General features: G+C 39.7%; 1 protein-coding gene across 1 annotated transcript in view; it reads left to right on the top strand.

Moving 5' to 3' along the window:
- Window positions 1-20576, top strand: part of MCF2L2 (MCF.2 cell line derived transforming sequence-like 2) — a gene marked incomplete at both ends in the record, with an annotated part of 158859 nt that overhangs the window by 51209 nt on the left and 87074 nt on the right. Inside the window, 7 exons of the mRNA XM_082486920.1 lie at window positions 920-1044; window positions 2609-2723; window positions 3409-3528; window positions 6082-6273; window positions 7095-7286; window positions 7694-7871; window positions 18027-18130. Of these exons, the coding sequence (XP_082343046.1) occupies window positions 920-1044; window positions 2609-2723; window positions 3409-3528; window positions 6082-6273; window positions 7095-7286; window positions 7694-7871; window positions 18027-18130 (1026 nt within the window). The remainder of the gene's footprint in view (window positions 1-919; window positions 1045-2608; window positions 2724-3408; window positions 3529-6081; window positions 6274-7094; window positions 7287-7693; window positions 7872-18026; window positions 18131-20576) is intronic.

Genomic DNA, 20576 nt, shown 5'->3' with positions numbered 1-20576 from the left:
GAGAGAAACCCGGGTTCAGGAGGTCGATTTGATTCAACTATGGAAAAGGACTTTTTACATCCTCAGGAATGATAGAACAGGGAAAGGTCACTTCTGTATGAAAGCCTATGTTGGGATCACATCTGGAATGTCATGGGCTCCTGATGAACAGTTCATCAGAAAAGATGAACTCACACTGGAGCAGATGTAGAGAACATCTCTGAGGATAATCCAGGAATATACAGAGTGATCTAACTAGATGATGACTGTCGTTTTGTTTTTTAAAAAAAAGCTGGGGCAAGTTTAGCTTTGCAGAGTAAGGCTCAGAAGAAAGCATTACTGCTGTTAAGAAGTACCTTAGGTTAAACACAAGAGAAAATTACTACTTAAACTATATTAGCGCAAGAACAAGTTTTATGCAAGAAGTGTGCAGTGATGTGGGGACTCCTCAGCTGACATGTTAATATTTGAGCCTCCTTGTCCTTTTCATTGCTCATCTTTCATGCTGGGAAAACACCTTCTTCTGTGGATAACTCCTTGATAGCTGACGTACTGTGGCTTAGCATGTCACGGTGTTGTTTAAGGAAATTCCATTAAGAAGTGCAAGTTCTCAGCACAGTCTCTCAGCTGACTGGATGATCTGCATCACACACTGAATTTGCGGTAGAATACCTTATTCTGCAAATTGCCTGGTCAGAAATGCAGTTCTCTCAGGAGTTATATACTATTCTCAGAAATATATCTATATTCAAAGTGAATAGATGTAGTCTCTGCATTTCTAGAAAGACATATCATCTTTGGTAAGCATTTATATTTTGTTCCGAGTATTTAATACCTATGAAAGGATCCTCCTTTGGCATTACTATGTTGTCCATCTAAGAGATGTGAGCGTTATTAGAATAAGTACATATGATTTGTTTGGCTTGCTTTTTTCCCTCAGGATGAGCTGAAACTAGCTGTGAAGCAGGGGGCCACCCTACTGACATGCATTAGGGAGCCAGTCACCCGAAGCGCCAACAGCAAACTCAGTCCAGATGAACTGGAAAATGTGGCAACAGTAGAAAGGTCAGTGAAGCTGGATTACCTTGTGCAAATTGCTAATTTATTCCTAAGAAATGCAAGTGTAATTTAAATTATGTAAATATGCAGGTTATAAATTCCCACTGGTTCAGCTCTTCAGGATTTATTGGACAGGTAACTCAGAGAAGGGAATAGCTTTGAGGAAGTCACTTGATTAAACTGTTAAGGCAAGTTCAAACAAGTCCTGAATTTCTTGGTAATTTTTGCTTGGGCCACTAACTACCTGGCTGAAGATTTAATGTGGGACTTGGTTCCCCATAACACATGCATCCTCCAAGCTTTTGTGTCTGGTTAGATAGTGGCATCCGAATCCGTGTGAGATGAGAGGGTATGTGCTTGTGCATGTCTGTGGAAACACTGGGGAAGGAACAACTGAAGGTGATCCTCTGAAACATACCCCTTCACAGCTGCAAAGAGAGAGAGGGAGAAACCCCTGTTACTTCCTACAATGCTAGTTATTACCATAAAGCTTTTAGTCACCGTGTAGAAGTTTCTGCTGTGCCATGTGATGCAGTGGAAAGAGAAATGTCATGCTAGTGTTTCAGCGTGCCTGCATTCACTGGGAACAAAGCTGCCAAAAGTAAAGCTGAGCTGATATTTTTCACTGAATACTTTAAAATCCTTTAAACAGTCATCCCAAAGGAATTTGCAAATTCATCTTGAATTCAACAACTAGCTTTGATTAAAAACATGTTTTTCAGGGATAGATTGAAAACAGAACTTTTTTTTTTGAGAGGAATAGAAGGGAGCTATTGGTGTTTGCCCCAATAAGTTGATTCCAGCACTTGCTGGACTTGTAGGAGATCAGGCCTGGTCCCCTGCCTGCCCAAAGAGTGCCAATCTGTTGAAATATAGGATATTCAGGGAAGGCTTTCTTTTAGTGTTTGGGTTTTTTTTTTTTTCTGTTTAAACTGTTCTACTTTGTAATATAATTAATAGATCATTGAGAGACTGTGAGGATGACTCACTAGTCTGGTGTCAGACATTTTGCTCAAGGTGTACGACACAGTTCTAATGTCTTTGTGAATGAATGTTTCATCATTTACACAAAGTGAAACAATGTCCATGGGAGGCTTCTAATCTATTGTTTTTAATGGACTGGGAAAAATGATTCCATCCTTGTCTATTTCTGATGGGTGACGAAAATGAACAAGTTCTAGAGTTATGCTTTAAACATTCCTTAAGATAATAATTGCATCATATTCAATCTGCATTAGCCTGGGGTGAATTATCTGTGAAGAATTGGGTGGAAGCTAGGGAGACACAGCTGCCTTTGGCTGCCAGCGCATGGAACAGCTATGTGTTCCTGCTGCGGGTCAGGAGGCAGGACTGCAACTGCCTGACACAATGGATCCGTGTAGTTGTCACTCATCAGTCACAGTCCGCAAATTTGATCCTCTTTTGCTTAAGGGAAAGTTGACAGAGAGCCTTCATACCTACCTGGGTCCCTACAATCTCCCTGCTCTGCTTTCTGCCATCAGTTGGTGTAACTTAAAAGAAATGAACTATAGGAAATAAGTAAGTTCTTTTCATTGTAATTTCTTAACAGGTTGTTGGCTCAGTTGGATGAAACAGAAAAGGCTTTTGATCAATTTTGGACCAAGCATCACCTAAAACTAGAACAATGCCTGCAACTTCGACACTTTGAACATGATTTTAGAGAGGTATTTCATTTGTTCATTCTGTCTAGCCTTCTCTGGTAAATAAGGTCAAATCTTACTCATACATAGAGTATACTGACAATCCAAAAAGGAGGTTGGGAGAAAAGCTCTTCATTATGAAATAGGAAAGGGATATTCAAAAATTGAATTCTTGACAGCTATCAGATATCTTACAACATTTGCATATGGCACAGTGAGGAAAGTGCCAGCCTGTTAGGCTGTTGTGAAACACCAACTTCTGGATAAATCATTTTGCATTTATGTGTGATGTTACCAAATATCACTTCTTCTGTGATAGTAAGTTGCCATTCCCACCAGAGTCAATGGAATACAATTCAGAAAGCCCAACTGTCAGCCCAAAGGCTGGAGTAATACAGATTCTGGAGTAATATATACTCTGGAGTTACAAATCTTCGAAACTGTGTGTGCCTAAATATATAGGGAGAAGCAGGGCAACTCTTTGAAGAATAGTTTGTTGCTTTATTCCTTGGCTTTTCCATTTTGGAACGAGCTGAAAGACTAAACTTGAGATGCAGCCTCTTTTAAAAGATGTAGGTGAATGTTTAGAAGCCATAGGTTTGTTATAGTTTTATGAGTATCTTGTGAAGGGATTTAGGGTGGGGTTTTTTGTTGGTTTTTTGTTTGTTTGTTTTGAGGGGGGTTGTGTTATGTTTTTGTTGTTTTTTAGGTAAAACTGGCATTGGATAATCTCATGGAAGGACAAGCAGGTTTCACTGACATTGGAGACAGTGTGACTCGAGTGGAGCACCTCCTAAGGGAACAGAAACAACTGGAAGAGAAAGGACAGGTTTGTGCTCAATATAGTGTTCTAGCTGCTATAGACATGATCTTCTAGACACTTCTCTGTCAGTGTCTTTACATTACGCTTACTCTCTTCTCATGAGTCATTATTTTAAATTGCAAAACTCGGATCCTAGTTTCCAGAAGTCAGGGTTGTTCAGACACGGTAGTTCAAGTTTATTACTTGGATTGCTTGAATACAGGTCAGTGCAATCTGAAAAGCTCAGAATACTTAACAGCTTACCTTGCCCAGATAACTTTGAAGGCCATTCTATTCGGACTCATAGCAGCTTGGGGAACACCCATACCTTCCAATAAACACCTTTCTTTTCCAGCCATTTGGACTCTGTAATTCCATCAGCTGGTCAGCTGTGATAAACATCACATTGAGTATTTTTAGAAAGCATTGAACAAACGAGTAAGTTGAATCAGAGGAGGATGCGCGTGAACAAATGAAAAGCTGATAATCATCTTTTTTAAGAACAGGATTAAGATTAGAAATAGTGTGATCTTTGCATAGCTCTTCTGCAGAAGCCTGAAGGAAAAAACGTTATAGTAATACACATTTTCCTTCCATTGTCCACATCACATAATGCATTGATGTGTGTTTTATTCCCATTAGCCACCTCTAACTTCATCCTATCATGACTAAGTGTTATGGTTTCACAGAATCACAGAATTTTCAGAGTTGGAAGGGACCTCTAGAGATCATCTAGTCCAACTCCCCTGCTAAAGCAGGATTGCCCAGAGCACATTACTCAGGACTGCATCCAGGCGGGTCTTGAAAATCTCCAGAGAAGGGGACTCCACAACCTCCCTGGGCAGCCTGTGCCAGTGCTCTGTCACCTGAACCGTAAAGAAGTTTTTCCGTGTATTTGAACCGAACTTCCTGTGTTCTAACTTGTGCCCATTACCCCTCGTCCTGTCACTGGGAACCATTGAAAAGAGCCTGGCTCCATCCTCCTTCAACCCACCCTTTAGATACTTGTACGCCATAATAAGGTCTCCCCTCAGCCTTCTCTTCTCCAGGCTAAAGAGTCCCAGCTCTCTCAGCCTTTCCTCATAAGGGAGATGCTCCAAGCCCTTCATCATCTTAGTTGCCCTTCGCTGGACTCGCTCCAGCAGTTCCCTGTCCCTCTTGAACTGGGGAGCCCAAAACTGGACACAGTATTCCAGCTGTGGCCTCACCAGTGCAGAGTAGAAGGGGAGAATGACCTCCCTCGACCTACTGGCCACACTCTTCCCTATGCAGCCCAGGATTCCATTGGCCTTTTTGGCAACAAGGGCACATTGCTGGACCATGGATAATTTACTGTCTTACTGTTCTTTGAGGAACCCACAACAATTTATTGTTGTTTAGACAATTATTCTCTCACCCGATGACCCCTCCCCAGCTGGGAAGAGGAATCAGGGGAAAAAAAAGGAAACCTGAGGGTTGAAATATAAACAGATTTAACAGAATACTACTAAATAATTAGCATTAATAATACTAAAGAACCAATACTGATCCTGACACCAATATAAAACATAGAAGGATTATACTCAGCCACTGCGCTCCCAGCAGTGGACAGTAAATGTGGGACACTGCGAGCGCTACGGCTTTGGGAGGAAGGGAAGGCCTCAGGGGTCCAGCACCGGGGCAATCTCTGGATCGCAGCCATCGTGGAAGAGAGGGAACTTCTCAGCAAACTTACTAATTTATATTGAATGTGACATTCACGGTACAAAATAATCCTGTTGGCCAGCTTGGGTCAAGTGCCTGGGTCTCACTTCTCCTCATCCCAGCACCTGGCTAACTTGAAAACACTGAGACCTTGAAACCCATGCACCATAGCTGACTATAAAGAAAATATTTTCATACATTCAGACACTAGAGTCTTCTGAAGTGCAGTTTTCCCAGGCATTAGAAAAGAAATTAGTCCTGTGTCACTCAAACCAGGACACTAAGCTTATGAATGGTACTCAGTCAGTAGGATCTGAAGAGTTTTGCAAAATATATCTTGGAATCAAAAATAAAGCATTATAAACCTGGCAATTAGTGAGTGAAAAAAAATATATTATTGGGAACTTTGCAGGGAAAAAAACTTATATATGAATGTCCCTCGTATGTGAGAAAGAAGGCGGCATACACTCACACAATCACAGTTATCACAGATTGACTAAGAATGGATGGGACCTCTGGAGGTCATCCTGTTCAACACCCCTACTCAAGCAGAGCCACCTACAGCAGGTTGTCCAGGAGGGCAGGTTGCCCAGATGGCTGTCTAATATCTTCAAGGGTGGAGACTCCACAACCTGTCTGGGCAACCTGTTCCAGTGCTTGGTCACCCTCACAGTAAAAAAAGTGTTTCCAGATGTTTAGATGGAACCTCTTGCGTTTCAATATACTTACTGACAACGAAGTTGGTCTTCAATGTAAATATAAAGTAGGACAAACCAGCTAGATTAATATCCCAAACCTTTACCTCCAGGATACAGCAGGGATTACAGAGATGGATTGTCTTTATTATGCATGTCATTTTAAGATCTAACTTTGGATTTTTTCTCATTAAATTCCCAGGAACCTTTGGAGAAGGCTCAGTCTCTAGCTCTCCATGGAGAACAGCTCATCCAAAACAACCATTATGCAGTTGACTCCATTAGACCAAAGTGTGTTGAACTCAGGCGTATTTGTGATGACTTCACCAATGAGACCAAGAAAAAGTATGATATTTTGGGAAAGTCTCTTGAGCTGCATAAGCAGTTAGATAAGGTGAGTGAATCTTCTCAGATGACAACCCTGGTAAGTTTCTACTGAAAATGAATGTTTTTATAAGCTCAGGTAATTTGGGTGAAGAGAAAAAGTATTATTCCTTTTGCCTCCATTTCATTCAGAAACTGTTACTATAAAAATTGGAGCAGTAGCTTCCCATAATTATGGTCTTAAATGATGAAAAGTAGGAAATGAAACTAAGAAAAAATTGAGCTGGGCTGAAGTTTGAAATGAGAACTAAACGTATTCCAGTGCTTAAAAATAAACAGTTTACTGCTTGTTCAGTTGTTTTCACTTTCTCTGATCTAGCTAGAATTGCAAGCTAAACGCTTTGGGAATGTCTGCATGCTATTCCAGCCTCATCTGAAACAGGAATTACCAAAAATTTACAGTAAAAGCCTGCTTTGGAATATTTTTAACTGAGTTTTATAGGCCTCAGGAGTTTTGGGGAGTTTTGATATGGTTCAAATATTCATTTCAGTTTTTGGAAAATTGTGTGACTGAAGACCAAAATCAGGTAGTACAGCTGACAAATTCGATTCGCAGCAATCACAGTAACACTTCTCCTCTTTGCTCATAATATTATTATTTTATGTGTTATTGGACCATCTAGCCCATGAGAGCTGAATTGAACTTGCTATTGCTCTATGTCTCTAGGTGGGGTGACTTGTGGCCAGGAACTGTTGGGTGCTATGAAGTAACTTTCATTCCTTTTAGTGACATGTTAGGGCAAATCGGTATTTCATAGAGTAGAAGCAACACTTCTCAACGTGGACTGTCAGTGATGATGGAGTCCTTCTTGCCCCATTTTTTCTTTAAAGGCAAGCCAATGGTGTGAAGCTGGAATCTACCTCTTAGCTTCTCAAGCTGTAGACAAGTGCCAGTCACAAGAGGGAGCTGAAACTGCACTCGTTGAAATTGAGAAGTTCCTGGTAACAGCTAAGGAACATCAGCTCTCTAACCCGAAGGAGTTCTACAATCAGTTTGACATGATCCTCACCCCTGAAATAAAGGTAAAACCCCTCAGATGTGTATGCACTTGCTTAGAATTTCAAAATTACCAATTGCCAAGTTGCCACAAGTGAGTGTACTGCGCTATATATTTGCGTCTGCTCAAATATGCCTCTTTCTGTACACCAAAATGGCACAGAGGAGAGCACCTGGGGCAATATGTTTGACTCAGATGAGTAGTCATGGAACACATATGTGATTTTCTTCAGAGTAGTGCTGAAAAGGCTGCATGAGTCACCATGTGCTACTCAGTGAAACGAAGGTCTCTGTGGAGTGTGTGGGCTCAGTTGCATTAAACTGCAGCACAGTATGATATTCAGCTCTAGTCTGAGTGGGTAACAGAAGTACTTTCTTAAGTTGTCCAGTCCAGCACTGACAACCATCTGTTGTCTACCTTTTCTTTGCATAGGCCAGTGCCCAAAGAATTCTACAAAAACTAGAAGATGTACAAGAAATGTTTGACAAGAGGCAAGTAAGTCTGAAGAAGCTGGCAGCCAAACAGACCCGGCCAGTACAACCTGTCGCCCCACATCCTGAATCTTCCCCAAAGCGGGCATCACCAAAGATCACCAGGCCAGCAGGAGTAGGTAGGCCATGAACAGCTGCTTTCAGATACGCACCAATGTTTTGCCCAGACGATTTTGTTTAATTTTTGTTATCAGAATGAAAACTTGCATTTGATGTTCAGTGTCAGCCTTCTAAGCCCAGATGTTAAAAATGAATGTGAAGTATCTGTCACTGCAAACAAACAAGGGTGAATCAAAAAAAAATCAGGCTTCTTTTCCTAGGTCTAACCTACAGAGTAAGTTTCTATGCTGTTCCTTAGTACGTCTTATATTGCTAATTCTTGAAAACCCAAACCAGACCAGTCACTACAAGTATGCAAAGTAAGCATGAGAGACTCTTTTACATTGCATATACTGTAATGCCAATATTTGGCTTTAAAGGGTCACAATCCCTCGATTTTCAATCAGATAATTGCAAAGGTTAAGGGTTTGTTAGCGACACTGACTTATTTGTGCAATTTTTGCTTTTTCCCTCTACATAACTGTTTATTCACTTTATAGTGTTGTCTTCTACTAATTATAAAAGTTGAATGTTGCTTCTGTTTGGAATTTACTGAAAGTTCCTCATTTGAGGTTAGCATGTGCCTTTAACCAAGATAGCTATGTTCTGCAAAAAAGAACATGGGTGAGGCTAATTTGAAACAGTGCATCTTGGAGACCAGCCACCCTGTACTTGGTGGCAGGAAGAAGTCATCCCTTTTCAGCAGAGATGGTTATAAGAAACTAAAAAATGGAACCTTAGGGCTTTTTAAAGGGGGAACCTTTAGCAAAAAGCCATGACAAAAAAAATAATTTGCATGAAGAGCATGCAATAAACTTTGCTTTCTCAATGGGAAGATTAGGACAGCCGGTAGCCTGACCATTTTGCTTTCTAGGCATACGACTGCAAGGTCACACAAATGGCCCTGTTCTCCTCTGCTCCCCAACACTCATCCTTTCTCACCAAGGAAGATCATCTTCTCCTTCCAGTTACCGTGCCAGTTTGACATCTGTACTTTTTTCCCCAAAACCATGCTAGCTGCGTTCTTAATGTATAGTTGCTGCCTTAAGTTTCAGCTTCACTATTGGGTCAAGGCAAGCTGAGACCACAGTGCCTTTGAAGAGCTACCTCTACCCCCCAGTAATGTGTTTCCCTCTTGCACTGTTGTTGGCAGTCAATTAGCTGTATGAGTTGTGATTTACCTAAAAAACTCAATGAACTGGCTGCAAAAATGTAGTAGTTTTCCACTGCATGAGTTAGAAAAATGTGGGGAGGTCTCTGGAGATCATCTAGCCCAATCACCTTCTCAAAGCAGCACTATCTTTTAAAGTTGGTCAGATTGTTCACTGTGTGGCTACTAGTGCTGAAGCAAAGGAATTTGCAGAAAAATGGGGTTATGGGGCCAGTAGGTCAGAGCTAGTTAGTCCCTGTTAGTGGTAGTACAGTTTTAGAGTAGCTTTCACCTATTGTGAAACTGCATCTTCAGGCTAAAAGCTAGTTTTGCATTCCTGTTTATGCATGCAGTCTCTGTGTTTGTGTTTCTTGAACTTCTTTCTTCCCATTTTAAACCACTTGCAGATTTTTTTTATTTAAACTTTTGGTATAGGCAGAACCTTAAGAAAGAGTCACTAGTATGTAAATGACAATGCTTTAAATTTTGATTCTTGTTCAATCTAATACTATCAATCCAATACTATCAGCTCTTTCACAGAAAATCACGAGGTGCTCCCTTGCTCTGACCCTTGCATTGCAGTTCAGTGTTATACAACACAATATAGGATAACTGTGTGACAAAGATTAGCCTCTGATGTCCTGTTGCAAATTAATAGGTAGATGAAATTTATTTTAAAATGTTGCTGCAGTTGTTCTCTGAGGAGATGCAAAGTGCAATGCAGTCCTCTTCAGATATTGATAAGAAGACTATAGGATCTGATTCAGTTTCTTTGTCCCCAAAGATGATTGACCTAGAGTACCTCTGTACAAAGAAACAGAAGTCCCGGACTATCTACAGTTTATCCTGGGGCTCAAAACCAGTTACTTTAACTGCTGTTCACTGTCCATGTATATTTACATATACTGTGTAATAGCATCCTTTGGGTATTACCCAATTGTCCACTATAAAGAGTTATATTTTGAATTTCCTGAGTGCCCTTTCCCTCAGAATGCCAAAGCACTTGGAAAGTACTGGTAAGTATTTTGACCTCTTTGTTTTTTCAGAAAGAAAACTGAAGCACAGATAAACTGAGTGATTCATCAAGGAGTTTCACAGTCTGAATCTGAAATGTGGCTGAGAATAGAAACAGGGACACTAAGTCCTATTCCACACCTTGAAAATGAGGCTGTGAAATTCTGTTCTCGAAGCTACCCTCTTTTGGACTTTCCTCTGTCCCCTTTCTTCACATTCATACGTTCAATGCAGAATCAGCATTTATTTATGGGGAACAGCATTTATTTATTGAGCACCATCTTGGAAAAATGAGAGAGGCTAAGAGCACCTTCTTGAAACAGATATGGTATAACTCACTGTTATTTGTTACCCATACGTGAATATTTCTAAAAGCTTGCAAAATAGAATATGACAACAGGAAAATACCATGTTCCTAGGCTGTGTAAATACAAAGGCAGGCAAGGGCAATAAAATGTGGTAAACAGAAGTAGAAGACAAGAAAGAAAGGCTTTTGTCCCCAGGCAGCAGATGTAATAATATCACAGCAGCACTGCAATGGTTGTCTGCGAAAGGAAAAAAAAGTTGCATTCGTTCCAGAATAGATTTTGTTTTGTTTTGTTTTTACTTGCTGACTCTCCATTTCCCTAACAAGGAGTGATAGGGAAAATTCAATCAAATTCAGGGTGCTAATGGAAAAATCTTAACAGATGTGAAGGCTCAGGCATGCAATACTCTAATATTGTAACTGTGAGAATCTTCATTTTACATGGACATACACATAGGTAAATACAGGCAGAGCTGAGACCAGAGCTGAGAGAAAGGGCAGATTTCTATCAGGGAAATGACTGTGACAGTTTCTTATGTCTGTGTCCTTAGGGTCTCTGGTGACTCTTGGCAAAGTCTTAGCTTAGTGAAGATCCAGAAAGGCAGCTCAGAGCTGCACTGTAAACTCTCCCTCACCCAATGCTTTTTGGTGGGTTTGGAAATTCTGAAGCAAAACTTTAAATTCATCCCATTTTTGCTTGAAACTTTTGGTTTCACAAATTAACTTGTAAATTTTGCAGGGACAGGCCTGTTCAACATTGAAAAACTAGTACTGGAATTATCATGATGCTCAAAATTTTATGCCAGCTGGACTTTATGCACATTTTAGCTGTGGGAATCTGCTTAAATATTATTCACAGATCAACCCATAAAAAGCAGAAAACCCTCTGCTGACCCCTTGAAAATATTTAAGTAGCATATATGACACCTCATTTCAAGAACTCTGTTTACTCCCAATGGAAGCTGCTTGAATACTGCTAATGGCTAAGCTTGTCCCTGTATGTGTTGGGAGGAAAGAAGGGGAAATTCCTTTGCTCTAGTTCACTTCTGAGGGCATCATTTTTGATTATTTGATTTCATGTTTGTGCACTGCATTTCTGTGCAAAGCTCCTTAGCTGGAATGAATTGGGATAAGTCCACAAAATTAAACCATGCAGGCTGATATTGCCCATAGGCTGTCAGGCACAGTGGGATAAATCACAGAGCTGCAAAAGATAATATAAGCTATTAGGGGTGACTGTAGTTAGCATTTCTCTATTTTCACTTGCTTCTAATTCTCCCAAACTCAAACTCTTTGAAACGAAACTTTCCCAAAGGTTATCTTCTTTAGCCTGATGCTTTCTTGGAAAACTTCAGTAAAAAAGGGTTTGGCCATTTCAGTGGACAAGGCTAGGAAAATTGTCTTAGTTACCTTTGTGGTGAGAACTGGAACACAGCAGTACAAAATAGTTTTGTCCCTTCCTAAAGTGTCGAGATTTGGCAGTATTATAAGCACTTGGAAAAAAATAATCTCCGTTCATATGCATTCATTATGTATGAACTTGCTACAGTTTGGCTCCTATAGTCTCATTTCCTTTGTTGTCAGCAAAAATCTTTGGGACTCAGAGACAAAATGTGTTTCTTAACCGTTGCACTGCTTGTTTCCTTGCAGTACGATCTTGCAGCAGCTTAAGCCCTTCTTAATGCAGGGCTGTTACTATTTCCCTTTCTCCTCTCCTCTTTGCCCAACACAGCAGTGTGTTTGTGACTCTGCTGTCCTTCAGTACATGACTAGTAGGAACAAAACAGGGAACTGAAAACTGTCACCATGGGGGGTGTTTTGGATTGGTTTTTTTTTGGCTAGTTCAGCTCCTCATCATCCAGTTCCATGAACAGCAGTGCTGACAAGAAAGGAGACAGAAGTGCGTGGCCAGAGGTTGGGAGGAAAGGGAGAACTGTACCAGACCCAGTTCAGATGGGTTTCAACTGTTCTGGTGTCAGCTCTGAAGCTGTGGCTACTTACTTCTGCTTTTACTCCTGCTGACATGGGAAAGAGAAGCTGGTGCAGTAGGTGTAAAGGTTTCAACCTGTTAAAAACCCAGTTAATGTAATTCAACTTAGTGCAGTTGGGGGAGAGTGGGTAATAACTTGTGCAACTACATAAAGAAATCTAGATTGAAAGAACAGTGAAAGACTGAAATCAGAATTGCTGGGCTGGGTATGTGCTCTTGAACATTTGAAGTGGCATACAATACTCAGTAACCTAAAAATTCAGTTCTAAAAATGTCAAGTTGGTCTCCCAAAGTGGTGTATTTTCTTTTAATCTTTATCTGTGGAACTGAGAGCTCTCACTGTGGTTGATAACAGCCTGTTACCTCTGAGAAGTGTTGTGAAAACAGCTCAGTAAATATTTATAAAGCACTTGAATTGTAAAAAGGACTATTAGAAAAAAGACAATTATTTTCAGAGCAGGGATTGAAATAGCATATGGATAGTAAGGCTCTGAGCCCCCACTGAGAAATACTGATACATCAAAACAGTGAATAGCTGCTCATGAATTAAATGGTTTTGATTTCATGCACTGAATGAGGAAAGGATTCTTAGAGGAGGGTGGACCAAGATGCCTTAGCAGGACAGGGGCAAAATGAGGGTTGCATATGTAGCTTTCCTTCTGGCATCTCTTGTCTTCTAAATGCTATAAATTGTTCATGTAGGGATTTCTTCATGTGCAACATAAATGTGAAATACAGGAGCAGAGATGTTAAAATTTCTGTGAGCTCATTAAGCAAATAACATGTTTAACAGCACATTGTACATACAAAATCCATGACTCACCCTACAAGGATCTTAGAAAGCCAACTTGGAACATGAAATTCACATGGGGAACACAGCTGGAGCCTTTTCAGTTCTTTAAATAATAAAAATTAAACTGGTTCCATCTCAGTTAAATGTGTACGACTGCTCATCGGGTCCATTCCAGCATTCCTCACAGTCATGAATGCATAATACTCACTAACTAATAACATCTGGATAGAGAGTAAAAGAAGAATGTCCTGCAAGAGTCAGAGGATGTGTGCAGAAGTGAGGCTGCAGAGAGATTAGCTGACTCAGAAAAGATGGTGCATGTGATTTTCATTAATGGTTTTGAGAAACCACCAGTTTCTATAGTTCAAGATACTTCTATAAACGAAGCAGAGAAAAAGAAAAGATGCTTTCGATTTTGCGGCTGTAGGGCTTCTAGCATGCTTGGGCAAGTCTAAGGGAACCAAGTAGTGTGTCTCCTTGCAGAATAATATTCCACATACAGGGACCTTGCTCTGTGCTTCTTATATGGACAGATTTTCAGGGGGCTTGACAGCATTTTTGCTAGAGCGAAGAGGTATAGATTATATTGCCTAAGAATGGAAAAAGTTTTCTGTATTAAGTCATTAAATGATAAACCTTAGATGCTCTGGTGTTTCTTTAGCTGCCTAAGCATGCTGTTTTGTCATTACCAGCATTCAAAACCACTATTAAATCATTAATTATCTTCAAACTCCTGTTCCTGTGGGAAAGCATGAGCTGCAAGTTCCAATAAACATTTTAGCAGACTAGTCGTTTCCATGCCTGTTCTTGCCAAAGGACTTTGATTCTGCTGTAGGTGATTAGTGAGAATGCACAAACTCTCCCACAGAAAATAGATGGGGAAGTATGTGGCTGGGAAATTCACACAGGACCTGAATGTAAAGCATGGTACTTATTTGAGGGGGGCTTTGAACATCTTGCAAGTACTGGGTCTGTGGGGTAAACCTTGACTACAGAGTCTCTGTCTCTTGCTAGCTAATGAGTTACATTTACTCTAGCAGGAGCAAACTTGAGCCCAGTTACCTAGATGGACTAATCCGGTTGTCTCTGAGCACCTGGGAGCTGCACGCGGTTCTATTTGTGCCTCATTGTGTGATGTAGCCCCTCTGTGAGAGATGAATTCCTGAGAGATGGTGCCTGTTCCCTGCCATGCAGGACCAGGGTGGGGAAATTGATGAAACCACAGCCTTTCCCCACAGGCAGCACAGAAAGTTGTCCTCACTGAATTTATTTCAGTTCTGGAGTGGTGAAGAGACTGCAGAGCAACATCAAGCACATGCCCTTTCCTGGCAACTTTAGGGACAGTACAGCCCACCTTACCACTTGCTGTAGGCTAAGTAATAAAACAGTTATTCCATATTTTTCATGCAACGTGTTCATAAAAAACTAGTAAGCAGTACTAAAGCCCCATAGAAGAAGCACAGTGGTGCTCCAAGTGAATGCAAGTGATAGACCCGAACCCTGCTTTACTGTAAATATCCTTTCAATAAAAAGTTTACCTCTGCATACAATACCCTTTAACAATATTCGCTTTAAAAGCATTAAGCAATGTAAAATATTAATAAGTTCAAAATTAAATCTTCATTACTCATTATCCAGTGGAGTACTGTGAAACAACAGGATGAAAACAACCTTGAAACCGTGCATATCTTGCATTGTTTATAGATATAGTTTTCCTTTGTTCCCGTGCCTTTGTTCTTTCAGTAAGCAGTTGAACACCGTAACTTTCAGTTTCCTCAGCAGTACAATACAGTAATGCCCTTGAAATGGCCAACTGTACTGAATTTTATAGGGGGGCTTCCTTTAGAAAATATTTCCAGTTCCAGAGTATTTAGCTGTTTCTTTCTAAATGACTCCAGAAACTACTTAAATGTAGTGACATACAGCAGTCTCTGAATATGGGCCATTCAATAACTCAAAAATACTCTGGAGCATAACCGAAAACAGATTAATTCCTGTTTTCAATTCATTTATGGGTCAAATTGGGTGGGAGAAGTTTGCTGTGTCAATCTGAATCAAATTCACCCCTGAAATATAAGCAGTTGGATTTGACTCTTTCCCTGTCTTGTATCTGCCACTTTCTTTCTGAAATACATTATATTGACGAAGCCAAGAGTAAGCCCGGAGGAACTTGCTGGATCAAGGAGCATCTGCACTTGGGCTTTTGTGAGTGTGTCATCTTTGACTTAAACTGTCCAGTGCTCTCTTTCCTGGATCACCTGGAGCTGTCTACGTTTGCAAGTTGTGATCCAGACATCAAAGTCATAATAGGTTTCTGCTGACTGCTTTCAGCCAGGATTTTCATACCAGTATCAACCATCTCTTCAAGCTAGAAAGTTTTCTGATTAATGAACAGGTCAAACAACTTGGTACTGCTGACCATGCTATTCTAAGCAAAAGTTCTCATGTTTCCTAAAGTTATTTCCTTTGCTTCCATTCTTTTTAATAACACATCCAGTATATATACAACTTGGGAATTAGCTTTGTAGAGCAATCCAATGGATTGAACTCAGACTTAGATAGGGTAACTGAACATTGGCAGCATATCTAGGGTAGGCAGGATTGCCTGGTAGGTGTGTGGGGAAATGATGTCTTGGTTTTCTTTAATTGAATCAGGATTTTTGTGATCAAGTCTTAGATTATTTTTTATGCTGATTTTTCAAGGTATGAATAGGATATAGTTGGGAGAAGCTCCAGGAGAGAATATTGGTCAGTGTGATAGGTGTGATCACAGCCTGTAGCTTGTCAAGATCATAGTAGATGAGAATTTAAGGCCTAATAGAATCTTCAGGATGCATTAATATGGAAAAGAGTGAATTTGTTGATGTTTATAACCACTTTACTCAGGGATTCATAGGGAAAAACATAAAAGGACCTGTTTGAAAATTTATCAAATAGTTGATGAAGGTTGGTATTCTGGTTTTGCCAAAGGTAGAAATCATCCTCCCTCCAGATTAGAAAGGTATGAAGGGAGCTGGACACGATGATCTCTAGAGCTCCCTTCCAGCCCTGACCATTCTGTGAAGAACTTTGACAATAAGGACAAATAGCTTCGACAATAAGGACAAACAGCTTCTATTTGCTGCATCTTGCTTTTTTCCCCCATTGGTTTCAAAACTTCAGTACAACACTTTTTGGGTGAAATAACAATACCTTTGAGAGAACAATTACTACTTCATGGAAAGCTTTCTTGGGGATGGGAAAAAGGCATCTGTTGAAAGTAGTGCTCAAAATCAAAACAAATCCCCTGCTATATATTCTGAAAGAGAGTGATGCAAGAACCAAATAGAGTCGACATTCGCATTTCAGCTCAGTCCTGGGAACCATGAGAATCTTCTACTTGTCGATTATAGCTGCTGGTGGCTGCCAGACTTTGCTGTTCCGTTGAAGAAGATATGTAATGTGGAGTCATTGTGAGGAAGTAATAAGCATGAAAGGGATATTGCCAAGTTCTCATGTCATTCAGCATGGGATAAAACCAGGAAGATTTGGGAAAAAGTTGGAGAGAAGCTGCTTTAAAATTTCTCTTCCCAGCTGATGATAAGGCAGCTGAACAGACACAGGGTAGAAATGTCAGCTTCTGTTATTATTGTCTATGAAACAGATACATTGCCTTTTTAACTGCATATAATTTGGGGTGTTTCTATGCTTTTTTTCCCCTACATTAAAATAATTTAATGACAAGGGCATTTAAAAAATCTGTTAATGTTCTTCCCATTCAAAGATGTCTGCACCTGTTTTTATTGCAGCCCTCAGCTTCTCCCAGAGAAGAAGAAAAAGGTATTAGTAACAATGAAGAGTCTCAACACCTCAAAACATTAAACTTGGTGAAACCATTTTAAACAAAGCGTCACTGTATGCATTTGAAAACACCAGCTTTTATTTTTTGAAATGTTCTTGTTCAATTAGTAAGTTTTCCCAGAGTAAAACTGAAAAGGACCTAATTTCAGAATTGCAACAATTTTGTTCTTTGTTGGCTGACCCAGATACTTTCATAATTTCATCTGGTATTCATACTTGTTTTTACCATGACACGCATGGTTGTCTGTATCAATTCAGCAACTAAGAAAGAGGAGAGCACTGTTTGCCTTGTATTTATATAATGCGCACTATGAACTCATTATCAATTTAAAACAGAGATCCAAAACGTGAGAGATGATTTTTCTACTCAAGCCAAATGCGTGACTCCCCTTTTCATAGATCATTCTAAGCCTTTGCGCTGGACAGCAGTCTCAGGATAAGTGGTTAAGTTGCTAAGGATGATTTTTCTAGTAGCATTAGACAGCTCATGGTCAACTGTGGTTTACAGAGGCTGCAAGGCCCAACAAACCTGACATGACAGAGCATATTCTGAGCTCATTTCCTCAGATTTACTGCCCTTACATACATGGTCACAGTGACTTGTTGAACACCTATATGATTACTCTTGAGACTCCTTCATGTGATGAAATCTTACAGAGAACAATCCTTTATAATCTGACATTAACAAACCGTTACCAGAACCAAAATTTCCCTTCTTTGAGAACCCACACAAGTAACAACACCTGAGCTGAAAAACTACGCAAGTGAAAATTACCCAACTGTTGATACAGCTGGCCAACATTTACCTGTGCTACCCTAAAGATGGTTGCCAGGGCAGAAGCCAAAGCAAAGAATTCACAGTGTGGAGCCATAAATGCCAATTCGAGACACAGTGGAACACTGAACAACTTAGCCCATCCCTTCTGCCAGCTGGTCCTTGACCAGCTACAATTCAGTTCTCTCAGACAGGTCTCAGTTACCACTGATGTGACAGGAACTTTGCTCATTCCTTTTATTAGGAAGTAGTATTTCAACTTTTAGCACACATTTTCTAATGTGACTTTCTTTTTGACTCCTCCAGCTACCAACAGGAGGTCCGCAGAAATATCCTGTCCTCCAAAGTCCATTTCTGAAGTAGAGTTATCAAAAAAGAAAAACATTAAGAAGACTAAAGGTGGAATTAAGGTAGGAATATCTGTGTTTTGGGGGCATCCCATATTGTGAGAGAACTCAAAACAATATAAATATAGGTTTCCATATGTATACATGGAATTAAAATATTGAACATTTACAAGTTAATTCTCTGCTAAGCATTTTTTATTTACACTTTATCTTGCAGTATGAAAGTTACTCAGATGATAGTGTTAAAAAAGATTTATGCTCATGTACATAGAAGAATAAATTACACTAAAGTAGAAATCACTTTCAAATGATGAAAGGGGAAATGTGGAGGCGATGTCCAACAATAATACATTAGTTCATCCAAAGTGCCCATCCTTCCTTACAGCACATGAACTGCTTTGTTTCTAAAACTGGAATCATATTCTAGCTCCTCTGAAGTTAAGATGTGTTATGTTCAGGGTTTTACAGAGTTATATATTTTCCCTTGTTTAAATATTTTCTAAGGGTAGCTTCTACACAAAGGAAGAAAGACTAGACATTAAATACTTAAAAATGAACCAACAAAAAAATAACCAAAAATTCCACTGTTGCCTGTTGCTGTATGGGCAAGTAAGGTTCAGGAAATGTATTTTGCTTTTGTTTCTCTATGATGAGATTTGTTGCATTGTTTCTGCAGCAAGATTCTGTTTAGGAGTCTAGACATCCTTATCCTTTCCTCCCTATTCCAAGCCTGACAGCATTTAATAACCCTGCCCTTACAGCAGAGAGTCTTTTGTTTGAGCTGTAGAGACTGACTGGAATAACAAGCTATCAAGACAGTTGCTTTGCTCTCTTAAGAGTATTTTAAGACTGGAAACAGAAGGAACCAGAAACTTCATTCATCTGCAATTCTTATAACTTAAGATGACATGCAGCTGCATCCTGATACTTTTCATTTGTCCAAGCTAGCTGAAATAGCAGTTTTCAGAGACCAGACTTCTTTTTTTCATGTCAAATTAAAGTAATGCCTTATTTGTCTTATTTAAAATGTCTGTGTTTAGACCATGTAAATGTACCTGTGAAAGAGACAGGACACTGAAGTTGTATTCCTAATCGTCTGTGCATAAATGTTTTTGAACTTTGCTGACATCCCCTTTAGCTAGAAGTTTAACAAAAATAAGGCAAAAATCAAAACCTATGTAGTGCCAGTCACTCACAACCTTTTAAATAATAACATCCCTTTATCATCATTTTCTTGCATCTTCCCTGCATTGAGATTCTTATTATTAGCTCTGTAGAGCAGCATATCATTAGAATGGTGAAAAATGCAATTTAAGGTATGTTTTGAGAAAGAAAAAAGCGGGCCTTGACTGTGTTGAGGGAAATAATACGACTAATAGTCAAAAAGAATAGCAAAAGAAGTTGGGTAGTATGGGAGAGGGGTATTCTCATCAGTAATACAGGTAATCAGTTGCATTCCTCCCACACATGTATATGGAAAACCATGGTACAGGCTTTATAAAAACATGTATTAATTCATTTTTAAGTCTACTTTCCAAGACTACAGTGCACCCTCTTCTTCCCTCCCATTGTTGCTATAAAATTTTTGTTTGTATTTTGTTCTGATAATGGCCCAGGTGTGGATAGTTTATTAATGGATTTCATCATCATCACCAACCAGCTAAATAATTTAGCTGTATAGAACATAAGATAAGGCCACTGCTTTTTTCCCCAGAATCAGCCCTTTAAAAATTAAAGTGCTCAGGAACTTAAAGACTCTACTGGAGTTTAGATGTTGGCTTGGATTAACGGCAAACTCAGCAGCTGAGTTGATTTACTGAATTTGAAGAGAGTACCTTTGAGTAAGCCTAAGTAGCACATGACTTTTAAAGCTGCAGGCAAGAGGAAAAGCCTACTTAAAACTTACCAGGAACACACTTGAAATGATCCAACTCTGCAAGACTGGACAAATAGGTTAATACTTATCGAAGTATTATGTACAAAGCTGAGTCCATTTCAACCTGTGGACAGCCCTTGCACATGTGTCCTGTGCTCAGTATTTGAGGGTATGTGCTGTCTTACTTAATACTCCTATTAGTAGAAAGGCACTTCTCAGAGGCATGGGATAGATTCCCTACACTTGTCCACATGGCACCGTACAAACGACTTTGAAAACATGAAGTCTTTGAGTTGGCTTCAGGCCAGAAACAGAAAAATAGTATTTCAGAAACTAAGGAACACACTGTTATGCCTGAATTATCTACATAAGGAGATAATCCACCTTCTATGGTGAAAGAACATAAAGACTTTGCCTGGAGTCAAGAATGCCTCCCGTGCCAATACTGACCAAGGAAGCAGAAAAATGGAGAGAAAAGGTGTTCTTGATTTACAACCTACACATCTAGAATTGCATTATTTTAACTTGTCTGGTCACTTACTAGAGTAGGTAGGATCTGGGTTTTATTCTTTAAAAGAGTTAAAGTTCTCCAAATAAAAGCATCAGCAATTAAGTATTTTCACTTCTTATGTG

The sequence above is a fragment of the Vanellus vanellus genome (genome assembly GCF_965231255.1).
Source record: "Vanellus vanellus genome assembly, chromosome: 8".
Classification (NCBI taxonomy): Eukaryota; Metazoa; Chordata; class Aves; order Charadriiformes; family Charadriidae; genus Vanellus; species Vanellus vanellus.
The sequence above is the reverse complement of the archived record's forward strand: the minus strand, read 5'-3'. Positions and strand labels throughout refer to the sequence as shown.